Raw genomic sequence first — 20403 nt, 5'->3', positions numbered from 1 at the left:
TGTTTGCGATGCCATGGTGGGGATGCATGCCTATACAGGTTGTGACACAACCAGTGCCTTCAGTGGCAGAGGGAAGAAGCTAGCATTTCAGCTGATCACCAAGCAAACCCCAAAAGGCAACTTGCGGCTGGCTCGAAAGGCTATGGCAGCACTCAGTGCATCATTTGACGCACTACCAGCTGACATTTTCGCCTGCATCGAGCAGTTCACTTGCGGTATATACGGCTTCAACACCGCCACATCTATCAACGAAGTGCGATACCAGATGTTCTGCTCTCGCTCGACGCAATCCAGCTCCCTTCCTCCTTGCCAAGATGCGCTGCGCAAGCATGCTGCAAGAGCAAATTACCAGGCCAGTATCTGGCACCGTGCTCTGGAAGCTTCCGCGGATGTCCCACCACCGCATAGCCCTGGTCAAGGGTGGACCATTGATTCTGGCGGTGGTTTGGAAGTGGACTGGCTCAGCTTGGCACCAGCACCATCGAGCCTGATGGAATTTGTTTCATGCGGTTGCACGACAGGCTGCAAGCACGGACATTGCTCCTGCCGGAGACAGCACCTCAATTGCACGGATGCTTGCAAGTGCTCTCACTCGGGCCAGGAGTGTGAGAATGGGCAACCACTGGAGCTTCAAGTAACTGCAGAACTCAGTGAAGACGAGGATGAATAAGAAAAAGAATGCCCATCCTGACAGGTAATCGTATGTATAATGTGATTGAAGATTGAGTGTTCATTAGAGTTCAGTGATGCACATTGTACAATCATGAACATGTACGTGACTGTACATCATGCCCAATTCAAGTCCTTCTGATGTTTGCCCAGTGTTCAGTATCAATATCACATGTGGACTAAAATCAATGTGGGAGATATAAAAATGCACGGGAATGATCATTGCGATTATTTTTCATTGCCATCGGCTTCGGCCTCATTTCCTCTGTGCTGCGCTGATGAGTCCACAAAGGACGAACTAGTTCTGTCCACACGTTGGGTGATCATTGGAATTGGAATTGTGTATTTTCTGTGACCTGATTATTCTCTACAGGTCGACCTTTTTCGGCAACATGAAACATATTCCGTATGGCTAATCCTGCAGTATAAGTCAGTGTTATGATGACGAAGTCTCCCTCGTACACAGCTGCAACAAACGTAGTCTTCTGGGGTCACGCGGTCCTTCAGGTCTGGTCTGTCAGTGACCTGTGCTGATGGTCACAGTGTTGTGATCCTTTCTCTGGACATTCAGATTATTCTGCAACCCTTATAATAACTATGCAATGCATAAATGCGGCTGTGTGTTCTGCCTCATATCTGTATAATGTACACCATTTTTGTATTGAACGGTCTGAGATATTCTTAGATCAGACATAGTATTCTGCAATGTACAGTACCTGCATGCCACAGCCAGTCCTATTATGATCTGATAAAATGGTATACAATGACTCGAATGATGTTTCGAAGTAGTTACAGTATTGCGTTCGACACACGCGGTCTTCTTGCACACGTCTGTGTACATGAACAATATGGACGTATTGGGCATTTTGTTTTTCTTTATTTTTCATGTTATATCATATTTTTCTCTTTCCAGTTGAATCTGGGAAGGAGGCACTCTGGATATATGACCCTGTGGAAAAATAATAATACCAAAAACATTGTAATTAGCCAGAAAATCCAATTTTAGGTTCTGGTTACCATGGCAACCAGTGCTGATTTGTATTTCACTCGCCGTGCAACCCTTGGACAAATTCAGGAATGACAACAAACGGGTTTTCAATGTATGGAAGTCCATCTATCGACTGGGCCAAAAAAATTGCGGTGCCCTCTTACTCGGAACGAGAATTCACATTTTTGTCACTTGGCCCACAGACTAGGAGTAGTACAATACCATACTACTCCCTGGTACATACTGCGTCAGTGCATGCTGCATGCAGTGCTGGGATTTTTCAGTGATCAGGATTTGGCTGCACCAAATCAAACTGTCAAAACAAAAGAGCTGAATGAAGCCAGAATGTTTTCCCCAAAACTTGTGTCCAGCTGAGTCTATCTGAAGTTCTTACATCCTTGTAGAAGGAATTCGATGAAGTACGTTTCAAGGCGAGTAAGTAGCAATTCTCATGGATGACTCCTTGCGAGCCAGTGGCCGATTGGCCAATTCTGAACTGAGATGTAAAAACAAGTAAGTCAGAATATTATTGTCTTCTAGTTCTACATGTCAGCACAGTGAGTGGTGTTCCAATAAGAGTGCATGTAATCGCCATTGCCAATGCCCAGTGTTCACGGTAATAAATTTATATTTTCCAGCTGTCCACAAACCAGTGGAGTACTCCGTTGGGGGAATTATCTTCAATATGAAAATGCAAAAAATTTCTCTTCGTTCCAACATTCAAACTTACATGTTCTTAGTTCTTGTAGACTACTACACGTCCTCATACTTTCACGGTAGGAGCCCAATACGAGAGAGCTTGGAAGCTCAGGGCCCTACGCTATGCTTTTTTGCCTAGCTCATCACCATCTACCACCTTGATGGCCTTGGCAAAAAAATCATAGGGATGTTATAAATTTTTCATTTCTCCTATTTTTTTCGAGACATAACCTGGGATTGGAACCCGCACTATCGCCCTGCATTCATTCCCCGGCCCCGATACACTTCGTATACATATTCATTCTTCCAAGTTGCTTCACATTATGATCTTGCATTTGAAAACCTTATTTGAATATTGTGGCCAGCTGTCTTTGATTGTTATCATTATTATTATTATTAAATTTTTGATAGGGCAATCCCCACAGGATTAAGGCCTTCTTACAGGGTACCCTAAATGTGCCAATACAAGGTTACGGAAGCGAGAAACAGATGTGCATAGGCGAATGTCAGCAGGTAGAGAGTTCCAACGATCTGAGCCTAGAAAACTAAGAGAAAAAAGACCATAACGATTTGAAGCAGGGGGAAGAGCAAGGGCTGCAGAAACTTGAGAGCGTGTACAGGAGTTTGTATGTGACGATGCACTGCGCAATGAAAAACAACTAGAGAGTAGGGAGCTTGCGAGATCATTTAGTGAACGGAAAATAAGAACAAAAAGTCTGAGCTGATACCGAGCGGCGAGTGGGAGTAAATTGTTGCGTTTTTGTAGTGCACTGATGCTGTTGAAGCGAGTGAGGTTGAACACCGTGCGCAAGGCATGTCTACTCAAGCGAACCAGGCGCTCATATTGACTCTCACGAAGGCAGTGAGCAAATTGATGGTACGGTACATTCGCCAGGCATGCCGACGGCGCAAACACACAAACACGGAATTAAAGCTGTGTGGACCCTGGCTAACACCAGACGTTACTGAAGTAATCTTTTGCATAGCTACGGGAATAAAATCTGTTTTTAGTTTGAGGGAGTAGAAAAGAGATGAAATCCCTTTCAACTCCCTCGTATTAGTGATTTATGAATGTAAAAAAGAGAAGAAACACATGAGAACGAGTTTTGCAGCAACTATCCACGACTGTAACAAGATGATAAACAGTCAGAAAGTGCGATAATAGGGCACAAAACTGACAGGCTACTTCTTCGGTCCTACGTAACCATGAACCTTCCAAGTTGGAAGGCTGTTGGTTTGCGCACTGGAGATGTGTTGGAGCTAGGTCTCGGGTCGCTGAATGTCTCAGTAGCCTGTCAGTTTCGTACCCTATTATCGCACTTTCTGACTGTTTATCATCTTGTTACAATCGTGGATAGTTGCTGCATAACTTGTTCTCATGTGTTTCTTCTCTTTTTTACATGCTTATTTTGGTATTAATCGCGTCCAAAGGAGAGTTTCTTACACTGTTCTGCTGTAGAAACAGAAGTATAGTCACTGAGTGTATCCCTTGGCTTCGGGAATAACTTAGGTTCCATAATAAATCTCTTTCCCTCAGCTACATTGCGGGATACGCTTGTGTTTCTCACACAGTATTTCCACTGTTTTAGGTGAAACCTTTTCTAAGAACGGGCACGCTCCACCCCAGCCATTTACACATCACACAGTGCTCAGTCTGAACACGCACTCAATGGTTTCTATATTGGCTCACCATCCGAGTTCAATGGTTTCTGTTGCGAGAGAAAATAAAGTCCCAACCCCAATTTTCCAGGCCTAACTCATCATCCGGATATGCAATCAAACGATTAAGGCAAACAAACAAGAACTGTACTATCTGTAATACTAGTGTATAAACTGTGAAGTGTAATAGAGCCTTGAATGATGATGATGAGAGATGTATCAGCTAGGGTGTAACTTGGGTGTGGAGAAGTAAGAGAGCTGGTGAAAAGGAAGGGGAGAGAAGTACAGAGCTGTGGTTGTGTGTGTGGATGTCACCGTGAAATATGATGTGGAGCTGGAGCCATGTGTGTGAAGACAAATGCGATGACACGTTGTTGCACAACACAATACAACAAGCTAACACACACAACATAATAACACTTCATTTTGCCATGAAGTGTAACCTGTACATCGCCTATCATGCCAGGAAGCGCTGTCAGTAACATTGCGGAGAGGAACGAATTCAAGCACCAGGCACACCATGGGGAGAGCACTATGCACAACACCACCCACATCAACTTAACTCAAGCTAGCACCTCTAAACCCATCACCCATGCCTAAAGTCTCGCCATGCAGTCCTCCTTTGCCGACTGTCACGCGCGTGAAGCAATGTTCATTGGTGATAGGCATCCTACTGTAAACAGGGACTGTGACTGGAGACAGTGTGAAGTGTGCTGGTGTGACAGTGTGAAGTGTGCTGGTGTGACAGTGTGAAGTGTGCTGGTGTGACAGTGTGAAGTGTGCTGGTGAGACAGTGTGAAGTGTGCTGGTGTGGTCAATTCATAATAGGTTTTGACTTTGACTGAGATGTTACATGTCACACTTGATGGCACAATAGTAACTGTTATGTGTGTTTTAGGTATGTGCTAGCTTGTTGTATCGTACTCTGCAACTATGTGTTGTCACCTTTGTCTTCACACACATAGCTCCAGCTCTGTATCCTTCCATGTCACCAGTTTTCTTTACTCTCCACACCCAAGTTACACCCTAGCTGACACATGTCTCATCATCACTCACGGCTCAATTACACTTCACAGTTTATCTATTACAGCTAGTACAGTTCTTGTTTGTTTGCCTTCAGTTTGGTTGTGTGCCCGGATGACGGGCCATGCCTGAAAACTTGGTTGTGTGCCCGGATGACGGGCCATGCCTGAAAACTTGGTGTTAGAGGGGAAGGACTTTTTTCTCGCAGCGAAGAGACCATTGGGTGTGTGTTCCATGTTCAGGCTGAGAGTGAGTTATGAGTCGGGTGAAACCTGGCCAAGCAACCGCCTGGTTGCTGTATCCTCCTTTGTCATCAACTGACTGGGGTGTGCGAATGTCATCCTGGTTTCAGAGACCACCTGTGCCAATAGTACGTAGCCAAGAGTGTGCAGCTCGACGATCTCTTAGTGCACGGCATAGTTTTTATGACCTTAGTCTTTACAACTTTACCTCAAACTTATGAATACCTTAGTCTTTCGCGGCCATTTGGCTCGCTGATGCCACCATGCATTGCCAGAGATCAATGCCATCAAATACGCAAAGAACTTGTACTTTGTAGCTACAGTAGTCGAAGCAGAACATCGGGCTGTCGATCCATGTGTCCTGAATATGATGCACTGACACCGTATCTACATGATAGCGCAAACAGACGTTCGCACTTGGTCATACTTCTGCCAAGGAAAGGTGCAATGAAAAAAAGAATTTCAACATTGGCAAGTCCATCGCAGCTCAAGATAGGAGTTGCACTCTTGACAAGATACTCTTGCCTGCACTCAAAGACCGTGCTGTACCGGTCCCCATGGGTGATTGCTGAGACCAGGTGTTGCCTCCCCATACAGGTACGTACTTTTTTCTACACAAGAGAGAGAGAGGAAGCCGTGTTGCGACTCCCAAGTTGTTCACGCTAAGTGCTTTTTTCCTTCATGAGTTAATTGCCTATGCATGAAATCTCATGAGTGATGTATTCTGCTACTTTGTGTGTTACAGGTGTGGTTTCTATGGCAACCCCATGTGGGATGGCTACTGTTCAAAGTGCTACAAGGAGCTCAAGGAACATAGTCCAGCCACCCAGCGTCATTTTGCCGCTGCGGACTTTGTTGGCGATGCCGCAGCCCAAGTTGCTGGTGGGTATTCATCTCCTGTGTCGACGGTATCATCACCAACGTCATTAGGCGCTCTTGATATGGCATCACCATTGACCTCAGTGCCTGGTACTATGGACAGCAGTAGCATAGCCACCGCCACCACCACCACTAGCATACATCATACAGGTGATAGGATGCCACTTGCAACGGTGGACAGCAGCAGTGCAGCGAGATCCAGCCCATCTTCCTCTCCGACAACGCTGCGTGCCAAGCTCACTCAGGCGAGCAAACGCTCGTCTCCGAGTTCGTTGCGCACATCCTCCATGCCGGTGCTTAAGGACAGTAGTAAGTTCTTCTTCTTACCCTCACGCCAAAAAATAAAATAAAAGTTCTTTGTCTGGAGCTAAGCGGAGCCACAGAGAACCTACTGCGGCATTACGACTATGTGTATTCTATTGATTCAGATAATGAGAAATTCTATCGCCACTGTTTTCTGCTGGTATCTCCAAGCATCCCTGACCACAGTGGCATACCGGTATGCTGAAGGAGGCTGAGTACATCGTCGCTGTGAAACCGGCTGCATCAAACCGGGACCACAGTCGGTACATGTGCATGTACATCTACTGACTATGGTGCTGGGTGAAATTCAACCCCTGGATTACGGCTTTACGGGCTGTGCAGGGTTGGATTCACGCGGCACCACTGCATCCATGCATGTCCTTGTGCACTATTGCAACACCTTTGCGCATGTGTGTTTGTCTGTGTGGTCTTGCAGCAGCTCAGTGATTTTCATGCCTTGTCTTCTTCTTGTGCCATGTACTATCTTGTATTGTGTAGGGGTGGGCCTGGCTTCTACAGGGCGCAAGTCATCACCCAGCATTGCTCATGCTAAAGCCAGTGCAGCAGGCAGCTCCCTGGCCAGGACCAGCAGTGGCCCTAATTCTGCTGAAAGTGCCAATGCCAGTGGCTCCAGTGGCTCATCTTCTGTGTTGGGATTTGGCAAGTTTGAAGAAAAGAAACGTTCTCAGCAGCAGGGCAAGTGAGTCATGTCGATCTGGGAGTCATGTCTATCTGGGAGTCGTGTCTGTCTGGGAGTCGTCTGTATCTGATTAGCTTGACCAATGAACTTGTCGAGTTTGTCTTTCTAGTAGTTTCTACCCATTGTAGAAGCATTTTATTTAGATTTCTCAGTTTCCCCTATGTGTTGTAGCTGTTTTGTGTGTGTGTGTGTGTCATTGTGTGTGCGTGCATGCATACCTGCGTGTGCATATATGTGTGTGCATGTGTGTGGTCTTATCAACTCATGGGACTGCTTCCTTTTTCGTGTTGGTGCTGTAGGAAAGGAATACGCCTGTTCAACAAGCAGAAGCAAGTTAAGGATGCTACAGATTCCATAGCAGGTAACTTAGTATAACTACGAAACAGCTATTAGAGAGGTTCTGCTCTGCACGACATAGAGAAATCAGTTCAAATCACGTAGAGAACAGGTGTCTGGGGTAGAGTCTATAGCTTCTCGTGTTTTTGGGTCCAGATTTCTACGCGGAGATGAGATTCTCTACGTTGCGGCACACGCAAAGAAAATGCATACAGGTATTGTTCAAATTGCCGAGGAAGCTGCCAAATTTGGAAGGCGCACTTTCCAGTACATGTTCCACGTCATTTCGTTGCGTAAACGTAGAGCAGAACAGGTTTCTTATATGTTGCGGGAACGCGAAGAGTGATCAAGGGATTCTTCGCGTCGCGTTCCTGTGACGTTGAGTAGAACATCAAATAAGTTCTGCGCAGTGCGTGCCTGTATGTGTCATGTAGGTATTTACTGTGCTGTAAATGTAGTCCTGATTGTACTGTGCTGTGAATGTAGTCCTGATTGTACTGTGCTGTGAATGTAGTCCTGATTGTACTGTGCTGTGAATGTAGTCCTGATTGTACTGTGCTGTGAATGTAGTCCTGATTGTACTGTGCTGTGAATGTAGTCCTGATTGTACTGTGCTGTGAATGTAGTCATGATTGTACTGTGCTGTGAATATAGTCTTGATTGTACTGTGCTGTGAATGTAGTCCTGATTGTACTGTGCTGTGAATGTAGTCCTGATTGTACTGTGCTGTGAATGTAGTCATGATTGTACTGTGCTGTGAATGTAGTCCTGATTGTACTGTGCTGTGAATGTAGTCCTGATTGTACTGTGCTGTGAATGTAGTCCTGATTGTACTGTGCTGTGAATGTAGTCCTGATTGTACTGTGCTGTGAATGTAGTCCTGATTGTACTATGCTGTGAATGTAGTCCTGATTGTACTGTGCTGTGAATGTAGTCCTGATTGTACTGTGCTGTGAATGTAGTCCTGATTGTACTATGCTGTGAATGTAGTCCTGATTGTACTGTGCTGTGAATGTAGTCTTGATTGTACTGTGCTGTGAATGTAGTCCTGATTGTACTGTGCTGTGAATGTAGTCATGATTGTACTGTGCTAGTGTGTTGTACATGTAGTCATGTAGTCATGTATTGTGTTCAATGAGTTGTTCATGCACTCGGTAATGCTCCCACTACTTTGTCAGTGATTTAGATCTGTAAATTTTGTGCTGCTGCAATTTCTTTTGCCATGTGTATTGTTTATTGAACCTTCCTGTTGCTTACGTACTCGTGCTATTCCTGTGCGTGTGTTTCTTTGTGTTTGCACGTCGTCGCTGTTGCTGTTGTTGCTGTTGTTGTTGTTGTTGTTGTTGTTGTTGTTGTTGTTGTTGTTGTTGTTGTTGTTGTTGTTGTTGTTGTTGTTGTTGTTGTTGTTGTTGTGTGTGTGTGTATGTTGGTGTGTGTTGATGTGTTTGCATGCTTGTTGGCTGCTGTTCACTGCAGTGTCTTCTGAAACTGCACCACAGAACACAGAACGTACCAAAGCTGCAGCAGAGCTTAATGATCTTTTGAAGACAATGAAGAAAGCTGTCGGTCAGGACGTGACCTTGCATATGAAGCAGTGAGTTCTCCTGTTATCAGCGCGTGTGTGTGTGTGTGTGTGTGTGTGTGTTTGTGCACACCTGCATGCATTTATGTGTGTGCGCGCATGCATGCATTTATGTGTAAGTTTGTATGTGCACATGTGTTTAGGTGCTTTTTTACCAGAGTACCTGCGTAGCATGCATCGGTGGCTGTATAAAGTGTGCCACTTGCTTTTTAAGCTCATTTCTTTTCTGTCAAGCACCTGGACTGTGGGATTTAGTACATAGTGACACTAGTACGTAAACATTATTTGTGTGGGTGCTACTACCATTCTGTGTGTGTGTGTATGTGTATGTGTATGTGTGTGTGTGCGTGTGTGTGTGTGTGTGTGTGCGCGCGCGTGTGCGTGCGTGTGGGCGTGTGGGTACCTGTGTATCTGTGTATGTGTGTATATGCGTGCATATGTGTTTGCATGCGTGTGCATTCACGCGTGTTACTTTCAGGTTAATTCGTCGTATAATGCACGATGGCAAGCCTAATACCACCAGCCAAGCCCAATCAGAACTTGTACAGGAGTTCTATGAGGTATGGTGTCCGTCTAATAGAGGTTACCCTAATCGTATCAGTTATTGACTGGCAAACCACTGCAGCCTGTTTATATTGCACTGTGGCATCACAGTTACCGTATTTCCCCCATTATGTCGCACTTGATTATAAGTTGCACTCGATTATAAGTCGCACCCCCATATTCAGGTTTGAGCCATATTGATTTGATATATTGACTTCAGTAGTAAGTCACGCTCGATTGTAAGTCGCACCCCCTTTTTACCCTTGAATTTTAGCGTAAAAAGGTGCGTTTTATATTGGGGGAAATACGGTATGCATAATGCTAGTCCGCATGAACCAGGGCTTGTTTCTACATGTATGAGTTGTGGTGCTACAGGTATGCTACTCCGTACGAACCGGGGCTTGTTTGTATTTTTAAGTAGGAGTTGTGGCGTCACAGGTGTGCTGCTTCGTACCAAGCTCTCTCAAGTGATGATGTGATATTTAGAAGTAGGACACACTTCAGGCTCTTGAACATGTTGAAAGCCTGAAGTGTGTCCTACTTCTAAGTATCATTGCAGTCTTGTCTCCAGGAAATTGTTCTATTGATGATGTAATTGCGTAATCTCTAGGTGCATGCTGGAATTATTTTAAACTTTCTTAGCTAGTTTTTCTATGACATCAAGATGGTGTAAAGCGTTGTGTCATCTTGCAGCACAGGATGACATGAGTGTAGAGGTGTATGTGTCATTGTCATAATGCTGGTGGATAGATGGTGGGGTTCTTTTTATGCTGCACGTTTTGCCATGCCACCATTTGTTTACCTATGTTTGATTTAGATTTGCGTGTGGCTGCTTTTCATTCATACGCTTCTGTGTGTGTATGTGTGTGTGTGCGTGTGTAGTGGTTTGAGGGTCGCATGCAGACACAGGCCGCATATCGTGGTGTAACACAAGACCAACAGAAGCAGATCATGGAGCACATTGAGTCCTACCTCATGGCATGTGTCTACACTGCGTAAGTGCACACTGTATGGAGTGTTTTCAAGGACGCCTTTCCTGCCACCTCCCCGGCGATCACCCCGGGATTGTGGTGAACAGGTCGCGTGTCAAAAATGCATTGAAAAGTATACGAAATGTGACAAGTTCATCTCCACCAGCGCTTGGAGCGATTCTGAAGCTTGTTCTCTTTCGCCCAAGCCATGGAAGGGCTTCCTGGCAACTGCTCTGACTCAACACGAGTGTCGGACATCAAGTGGAGCGCTATTTTACTGCTTCTTTCACCTCCATGCATCCATTCCCATACAAAGTGAACGTGAACTGGGCTTCGCCTGGTCACCAGCGATTCAAAAATTTCCCGCACGTGACCCCAACATGTGGCCGTTTGTACAACCTTGAAAAAGCTCTGTATAAAACAAACACAACTTTGCCCTCGAGCCCGGCCCTTGCTTTCAACTTCTTCAATGATACCCCTGTTCCGTGGATCACCCATTACTGCGTTGTATTTCTGGGTTAATTCTGTTTGCTCGAGTCTGGTGTGGAGGTTCTTTAATCTGTCGTGTGCCGTGTGCCGTTCCATAGTTAGCTGGTAAAGTACTGTAGAATGGGGAATTTTAGCAGGTAAAATGTTTAGTGTGTTCTGAATCGGGACCGATTCACGATGAAATACTTTAGTGATCCAAGTTTCAGAGTTCAAAAAAGAAGATGACCACTACTGTACTGTGCATGCAAAATTTCGATTGGCATGGCTAAACTTTAGCAAAAACACTCCTTTCACTAAAATAGTAATGTTCTGCTCTACGTCACAGGAATGCGACGCGAAGAATCCCGGGAATTCTCTCCGCGTTCCCGTAACGTAAAGAAAACCTGTTCAGCTCTACGTTCGCGTAGAGATATCACGTGGGATGTGTATTGGGGAATTCCCCTTCCCTATTTGGCAGCATTTGGCATTTGGCAGAGAAGTCGAGGAGATTGTGGAGAAATCAAGTGAAAAATTCAAAGAAGATAACCTAATGTTAAATATTCAGAAAACACAATATATTACAGTAACTAAAGCCGACTCCTCTTGGCGATCTGTCAAGCTGCTTGGCTCTTTGTTGGGGTCCGCAGAGGATATTCAGGCAAGAATAGGTGCTGCGAATAGAGCGTTCGGCTCCATTTCGTGGAAGCGTCATAAACTGAGCTCCAGACTTTGTATGTTCTCTGCCCTCATTTTGCCTATCCTGTTGTATAACTGCGGACTGTGGGCCCTGACACAGCAACTCAGTAATCGGCTGGACGCATGGCACCGCAGAAAATTGCGGTACCTGCTTGGTGTGGTGTACCCTCACCACATGTCGAATGCCAAGGTGTACGCCTCAACGCGACAAGGCCCAGTCAGCACTACCTGTCGCAGACGTCGGCTGCTCTGGCTGGGCCATGTTGTTCGCGAAGGACGTAACTCAGCGTCCTACCAAGCACTGGAGATGGCAATTAATACCCGGGACATCAAGCGCCCACGTGGCCGACCCCATCTCAGATGGATTGACAATATTAAAAGTGATCTAAAGCATGCCAATATTGATATTTCTGACTGTTTTGAACTGGCTCTAGACAAGAAAGAATGGCTGATGCTTGTGGAAAAATGTGCTGCGCTTGCGTAGTTGTTCTTACTGCGATACGTTCTAACAATAATGAGATGCCTTTTGTCGGCTCTTCTGCCTGGATTTCGTTGACAGATGCGTTAAGCCCATGGATCCTTCCATGAGTGGCATGCGAACTGTAACTATTATTATTATTATTATTATTATTATTATTATTTGGCAGTTTTCTGCTGCATTTGAGTGATACACACATTACACAGACAGACAGAAGACACCTCCCGTACAGGGTGGTTTCCCCAGTCGCTGTTACATGTGTACTGCCGGTGTGTTGTTATCCACACATCCTTGTCATCATCATGATATCGGTATGCATGTGTGTGTGTGTGTGTGTGGATCAGTGCAATGCCAGAACTGCCAGAGGTGGTTCCGCAGCAAGGGTGGCTACTCTGTTCATCGATGCCAGCCTGTCACGAGTTCTCCTACACCAACAGTCAGTCTGTCTGTGCCACTTTCAGCTTGTTGCCAGCAGCACTGCCCAACATGTCAGCGATGCTTCCGTTCTGCAGCCGGGTTCAAGCATCACAACTGCAATCGTGGTGCGAGACCATCTGCTGCTGAGAGAGCAGCTCTGCCCCTCAGCTGCCCACATTGTAAACGCAATTTCCGCCGGCAGCAGGACCTAGCCAGACATTCGCGGTCCTGCTTGTGATCCGTGTCCCGTTTTCTGGTCCCTTTTCCATAGGGGTGACACTTGCCCCTCTGGGCAGTCATGCTGCTAGTAGTAGTAGTAGTAGTAGTAGTAGTAGTAGTAGTAGTAGTAGTAGTAGTAGTAGTAGTAGTAGTAGTAGTAGTAGTAGTAGTAGTAGTAGTAGTAGTAGTAGTAGTAGTAGTAGTAGTAGTAGTAGTAGTAGAAGAACGTCGACCTACACGTATCGGTCATCATGGGTCAGCTCCGTTGTAAGCTGTCAGTCTGCCTTATGCGATGGGCAGTCACCTGTTTGCGTGGTTCAAGATCGTCATACCGCCGCAACAGGATGAATTTCACGACGATGTGCAGGTTGCGGGCAGCCTGAGCGTGATAGTACCTCACAGACATTGCCCAACATTGTCCCATGATAATGAATTTTTGATTTTTGGAAATTGTATTGCATTGCTGCTCCATCTACATGGCTGTATTTGTGTTTCACATCTCCATTTCAAGTTTCCTAATAAAGATTGTGTACAGTAGTAGTAGTAGTAGTAGTAGTAGTGTGTGTGTGTGTGTGTGTTATCGCTGTGTGTTATCGCTGTGTGTTATCGCTGTGTGTTATCGCTGTGTGCATTGCAGGGTGTGGGGTAGCCGTGACAGTGAAGACGAAGAGAAAGATCGGAAGTTATCTCAGCGTCTTCGCCACTTACAGTGGGTATCCCCGTCTCACCTGGAGATTGAGAATGTCATGGCCAGCACCAAGGCAATGACTTGCTTACAGCGTGCCCAACACGAACTGCTGATGATGGACAGTCGGCGAACACCAGCAGAGAAACTGCGCCGTGTCACGCAGTGCTGCATGCAAATTTTCAGTATCCTCTGCATGCTTGCTTGCTGTGTAGCGATGTTGGTGTGTGTATGTGCACGTATGTTCTTCTCCATGCACAAGGGTGTGTGTATGTGCACGTATCTTCTTCTCCATGTACAAGGGTGTGTGTATGTGCACGTATCTTCTTCTCCATGCACAAGGGTGTGTTAGAAACTTACTTAGGCTTTTATGCCCAGGCTGTATGGCTGTATGTAGAACTTGTGTGTTTCGAGGGGAGGGGTGTTTATTTCTTTAATGCCTAATAGCTACGGCAGCAGGGAATTTTCTAGAACTGCCCCTTTTTTCGACCGGTTGAAATTGTTGGCGACCGGTTGAAAAGTTACAAATCAGTTCCAACCGCCCGTACTTTTCTGTGGGTGAATGGAGCTGTGAATGGTCAAACGCTTTTTTCTGGACGAAATCTGTTAAATTGCTGTCGAGTGCCATATTTGGGTTGAATTTTGAAAAAAATTTCCGGGGGGGCCCCAGACCCCCCCCCCCCCCCCCCGACTCTTCATTGGACCGTAACTGGTTGGAAATTCGCCCTAGAATATACCCTGGGCAGTTCCTCAGTGACAGCATTGTTACTTCACACACGTCTTGCAAGCGCTTGTGGGTTTGCATTGTTGTGCCAACATTATAGCTCAAACTGGCGTTATGTATGCAGTTCAGCGACAATGAGCAGGAGGAAGATTTAGATGCAAGAATGTGTAGGCTGCTGCACTAGTCTTGTAATTATTCCTTGACTGAGGTGTACAGATGCACTAACTCATGCCACCAACGGCACACCGGCAAGTGCTGATGACTTCCTTCCAGTTCTCATCTATGTTGTCCTGCAAGCCGCTCCACCCAGGATGAACTCCAATATACAGTAAGCACTAACTGTGCATGACTGTACAGTCATGCTGCTGCTGCCACTCAATCAAATGCGATTGTGTGTGTGTGTACCGTAATTCCGCGCATATAAGCCCACGGGCCTATATCCGGATATAAGCCCACCTCCGTTTATAAGCCCATGGGCTAATAAACAGACACAAATACAACTCAAGTGTCAAGTAGAATTTTTCACAATATGGACTCTTCCTGCCATGGTACAGCAGGTCAGTGCAGTTTACCAGTAGAGTATGGTAGACCCACTATGAGCACGGACTTGTACTTTTTCGTGAACCTTCGAAATTCAAATATTGGCCCATGGGCTAAAAAACGAACATGTTTTACTGGATATTTTATCCCCAAACTGTATTATTTCACATAGAAAAACTACCGGTATTGGCACTGAACCATGAGTGTACATAAAAAGGTTGTTTTGTGGTGTGACAAGGGCACAAGGGACAATCAGTGCCGTTATAGTGATGGGGTCCAAGTGCACTGCACCGTCCAAGCACTCTAGCATTACCGTCACAGTTCCCAGGACGTCCAAAAGGATTACTGTCTAGCGCCGCGATACCACCATCATCAGCAGACACAGCCTCGATGTCTGCACCAACACCTACAGCCACACACTTGGCAATGATGGCGCGAGTTGATCCCGTATCTACGAACGTCACAGCTCGACGGGAACGATCACTGCCACACCTGATGTCAACATACACCCGAGGCAAATTGGCACTACCAGAAACAGTACACAGGCACTTATCTTGGGGCTCTTTGGTAGTCGGAGCAGCAGCAGCAGCAGCATGGTCACGGCTTTGCAGCCACTGCTTTCTTGCAGCACAGTCCTCTTTCTTGTGGCCTGTTTGGTCGCAGAAGAAGCATGTTAGCTCTCCGGAGCTCCTGAAACTCGCTCCACCATTACGACCGGCACCTCCTCGATTACCAACATGAGGCCTCGAGCCACCACTCTTATTACTAGAGGCTGCACGCTTTGGACAAAATCTCTTGATATGCCCAGGTTCTTTGCAGTGGTAACAAACAGCATTGGAGGCAGCAGCTATGCCAGTACTACTAGGCGAAGTTCTGGCTGCAACAAGAGCACGCACCGCATCCTAACAGCCCGAGATTGTAAACTCCTTTCCAGCAAAAGACAGGCGCACTTGACTAGCCATGTCTCTTGGGAGGCCTGCAAGCATCTGTGAGATCATAACAGCGTCCTTGTCATCTTTCAGATCAACTGTCCTTTACGGTGATGACAATACGAGTCAAGAGTGCTTGAATTTGTTTTGGAATCTATTCAGCCATCGTGCTGCTCATCCAGCGCAGCAATTATCTTCTGTCTGTACGATGTGTGTACGTGCATACCTGTGTGTGTGTGTGTGTGTGTGTGTGTGTGTGTGTGTGTGTGTGTGTGCGTGTGTGTGCGTGTGCGTGTGCGTGTGTGTGCTACAGGTACATTTCTCGTTTCTCGTATCAGAACAATTTACTCTCCGGCGAGAGTGGATACCACTTTACAAATCTTGTAAGTATCCGAATACTGCACTCTCTACACCATGTCTTTTTAAAGGGTTGCACTGTCCCAAGCACCTTTGAAAAGACATGTTCGTTTGTGTACGTGTGTGTACATGTTCGTTTGTGTACGTGTGTGTGTACATGTTCGTTTGTGTGCGTGTGTATGTGTACATGTATGTGTTGGTATGTGTATGAATGTGGACGTGTATGGTGTGGGCATGTGTGTGTGTGTGTGTACATGTGTATGTGTATGTGTGTACATGTATCTCTATGTGTATGTATGTACATGTGTATGTATGTGTATGTGTGTGCATGTGTATGTGTGTGCATGTGCATGTATTCGTGTGTCTACTGCAGTGTTGTGCTGCAGCATTTCTAGAGAATGCTAGTCCGGAGCAGTTACATGTTACGCAGGATGAGTTCGATGGGTATGTATTTATAGAATGTGCCATGCCTTATGCTATTGAAGAACACAGTGAACACGAAAAACGGGTGAAAATCCTTGGAAACTCGTTCCACGAGGCCCTTTTAGCAAGCCCTGTACATGCTAAGAGTATGTGGAGCCCAAACTTTGAGGTCATTTTTCTCGAAAGTTTGAAATGGGAGCAACATGTGATTTTTACCCGTCACGCTTTTAATGTCATGTAGTACATGTATGGAAAATAGGTGCACACTCTAGACACTCTAGACACTCTAGACACTCTAGACACTCCAGACACTCCAGACACTCTACACACTCTACACACTCTAGACACTCCAGACACTCCAGACACTCCAGACACTCTAGACACTCTAGACACTCTAGACACTCCAGACACTCCAGACACTCTAGACACTCTAGACACTCCAGACACTCCAGACACTCCAGACACTCTAGACACTCCAGACACTCCAGACACTCTAGACACTCTAGACACTCTAGTACATATACTACACGAAATAGTTGCACAGAAAACTAATCTGCATGTGAACTGCTTGCTGAACATGTTGAACTACCTGTGTGTAAGAGCATCTTGATTAGCCTGTATGCATAGATTTACACAAAGTGTGAGTTACGAAGTCTGAAGAAAATGTTGAACGGTCTCTGCTGGGATGACGACTACACCATAGCTCAGTGGTTAGAGCATCGCTAGCTACAAGCGAGGGTCCCTGCTTCGAGTCTTGGTGGTGACAGTCAATTTTTTCTTCAGACTTTTCCCATTTGTGTCTTTCCCTCCAACTAGTCGAGATTTACACAGACATGCACATAATTATATCCACAGGTACGCACGGATAGACACGGATATGCATGGATACACACGGATATGCACAGATTTACACAGACATGCAGTGTGCACGGATGCGCACGGATGGATGCATACGGATAGGACAGTACAAAAAAAACTATTGCATAGGCATAGGCACATCATGTGACCATTGCTATGCCTGCCATGCTTGTTTGTGTTGTGGTCTGTCAGTATGATGAGTCACCATCAGAAGAAGACAGCAGTTGCTACTGGTGCTGTGGACGAAGTAGACGCGTTTACACTGCGCGAGCAATCTCCGGCTCTGCAGTCATTACATGTAAGTGACCTGCAGTGCAGGACAGCGACATGGTGTACCTAACAATACACTTGCATGTATTGCCAAGTGGGTCATGCTATTGTTGATACACTGTTACACTGTTACACTGTACTTGTTAGGGGTATCATTGCTAATGAAGGTCACTATACTACTACTACTACTACTACTACTACTACTACTACTACTACTACTACTACTACTACTACTACTACTACTGTGTGTACATGCATGCGTGTGTGTGTGTGTGTGTGTGTGTGTGCGCGCGTGCGCGTGTGTGCATGTGTGGATATATGTGCACGTGTGTATGTGCGCTTGCATGTTCACGCACGCATGTGTGCAGGTGCGTGTGTGATACACGTAATTGTAAAGATGACGGGATTCTGCCAAACCTTGTGCTGTAAACACAGTACTGCTGACCTTTGGGAATAACGTGTCTGGCCTTGTAGGAAGTACAGTGTACTACGTACGGAGACACTAGGGAGGTTCTGCTCTACGTTTTGGGAACGCGACGCAAAGAATCACGCGAACTTTCTTCGCGTTCCCGTAACGTAAAGAAATCCTGTTCTGCTCTACGTTTCACCTAGAGAAGTCACGTGGAATGTGTACTGGGATTTTCCCCTTCCATATTTGGCAATTTTCTGCATGGCAGTAATCGATACCCAGCAAATCCGTACGCATTTTCTCTGCGTGTGCCACAACGTAGAGAACCTCATCTCCGCGTAGAAATCTGGAGCCAAAACACGCGAAGCCGTAGACTCTAACCCAGACACCTGCTCTCTACGTGATTTCTCTACGTTTCACGTATAGCAGAACCTCCCTATTATTTCCGACGTGACGCGAAAGTTCAGCTCGCGTTATTTGGCTTGCGCATCGAAAAACAACGCGAGTGACCTGCAGCAAAACAGATTGAATTTCCGCAACCCCACCGAAGTTTGTTGTCCCTATAAATTCTTAACCAAAATTATGCGAAATCCTGGTCCAGAAAATTGAAAGCTCCAAACGGTACGGGGACAGCATACAGTTACTTTCTCTCTGTTGTGCCGTTCTTTTCCCTGCTCTGTGCATGTCCGTGTGTGTGTGTGTGCAGCAATCTTTGCAGCGCTTGATTGGGCTGACTCATCGTCAGGACAAACAGATTGAAGAGTTCCAGCAGCTAAAGAAGGACTTTGCCCTCTTCCGTGCCAATGTAGTAGCACAGGTAAGTATTCACTTCTACTACATGTAGGTGTGCAGGTCACTTCTACTACAGTCCATTCATTGGAAACTGGCACCCTAACTTTTTGGTGTCTCTCTCACATAGTTGTAGATATCGTGAAAACAACAGTACATCCTGCATTGTGTGACCCGTGCAATTACTCCTTGCCACATTTGAGGCCAGAAAAGTCCAAGAACAGGGAAATAGAAATTCAGCCAGGTTTTACCAAATTAGGACAGGTATGCCATGGCAAAATGTATGGAGAAGCATATCCAAAACCCAGATTTTTTAGATTTAAAGTGGGTTTTTGATCCTCAATTCAGCCCAAATCCGACTTTCAAAAGCCAGCAGGCCAGTGTCCGATGAATGGACTGTATACATGTAGGTGTGCAGGTCACTTCTACTATACATGTAGGTGTGCAGGTGTGCAGGTATACATGTAGGTGTGCATTCTACTATACAATGTCATGTAGGTGTAGGTGTGCAGGTATACATGTAGGTGTGTAGGTGTGCAGGTGTGACATTTGGGCTTGATGAAAATGTATGGTGTATGTTTGTCCCGTCCGGCAACACAAATAACCCGATTTTTCGGTGTGTGTGCGTCTGTGTAGAAGAGGTAACGGTGTAAACATGAGTGAAACGAACACACACACACACACCGAAAGATCTTGTTATGTGTGTTGCCGGACGGGACGTGGCCTCCAGAGTTTCATGTTCCTGTGCAGCAGAATTCACATGGCGTGTCTGCAGTATTAGTTAGTGGCTGGTGGTGTTGCTGTTGGGTGCATTCTGCTTAGGGGTTTTCATTATTCTCCCGAAGAGAATTGGTTTGCTTGCTGACAACCCTGGACGCCAAGTTGTCTGTAGAATGTGTGAATGTCGTGGTGTGCGGCCCATTGTCAGTGTACAGAGAATCCTATCTGAACTCCTGCTCTCTACCCGCACAACTCAGAGCGGGTAGAGAGTCCCCTTCTTGTTTGACATGTGCAGTTGTTGTCCTCTCGTCTTGCTGTATCAGGTGGATGAAGCCCTGAAGCCGATGGCACCACCACCACCAGCTGTCAAGGCCACGGAATCAGACGTGTAGGATTTATAACTGCTAGGACTACCTGGGGTAAACCATTCTTGTGTGTGCTTGTCTGTAGTTTTGCTTGTCTGTAGTTTTGTAAATATTGCACATATGCTTGCTTGCTGCCTTTCTTGCTTTTCCGCTGTCAACTGTAAATATTTTATCGAAATTGTGAATGTGTAAATATCCCATATCCATATCAAAATACGCACATTTTTTTATTACACTTTTACATCCCTGAGTTACCAGTAACTTGGCTACAGGTCCATGTAGGTATAAATTCTTTTTTATCCTTTCAAATTCTGAATGGTGCCTTACTATCTATATTTGTTTGAACATCTGTAATTTAAAACAAAAATGCTACTTTTTCGCAAGTTGTCCGGTCAGGGACCGTCTGAATAAACGAATACTACACACAAAGTGCCAGTGGTTGTGATTGAAGACCTGCCATGC

At 45.7% G+C, this 20403-nt stretch overlaps 1 protein-coding gene across 1 annotated transcript; it reads left to right on the top strand.

Annotated features, from left to right (window-relative positions):
- The first annotated feature begins 1941 nt into the window (after positions 1-1941).
- On the top strand, positions 1942-20370 carry LOC135822335 (rab5 GDP/GTP exchange factor-like). The gene is made up of 14 exons (XM_065335077.1): positions 1942-2170; positions 6026-6468; positions 6961-7162; positions 7462-7523; positions 8975-9092; positions 9559-9640; positions 10506-10618; positions 13510-13742; positions 14498-14609; positions 16064-16133; positions 16481-16551; positions 17581-17686; positions 18774-18884; positions 19900-20370. The coding sequence occupies exons 1-14, from the start codon at positions 2109-2111 to the stop codon at positions 19966-19968; spliced, it is 1854 nt and encodes a 617-aa protein (XP_065191149.1). The 5' UTR covers positions 1942-2108; the 3' UTR covers positions 19969-20370.
- Positions 20371-20403: the final 33 nt, after the last annotated feature.

This window comes from Sycon ciliatum, chromosome 8 (assembly GCF_964019385.1).
Source record: "Sycon ciliatum chromosome 8, ocSycCili1.1, whole genome shotgun sequence".
NCBI lineage: Eukaryota > Metazoa > Porifera > Calcarea > Leucosolenida > Sycettidae > Sycon > Sycon ciliatum.
This window is presented reverse-complemented; position numbering and strand designations above follow the sequence as displayed.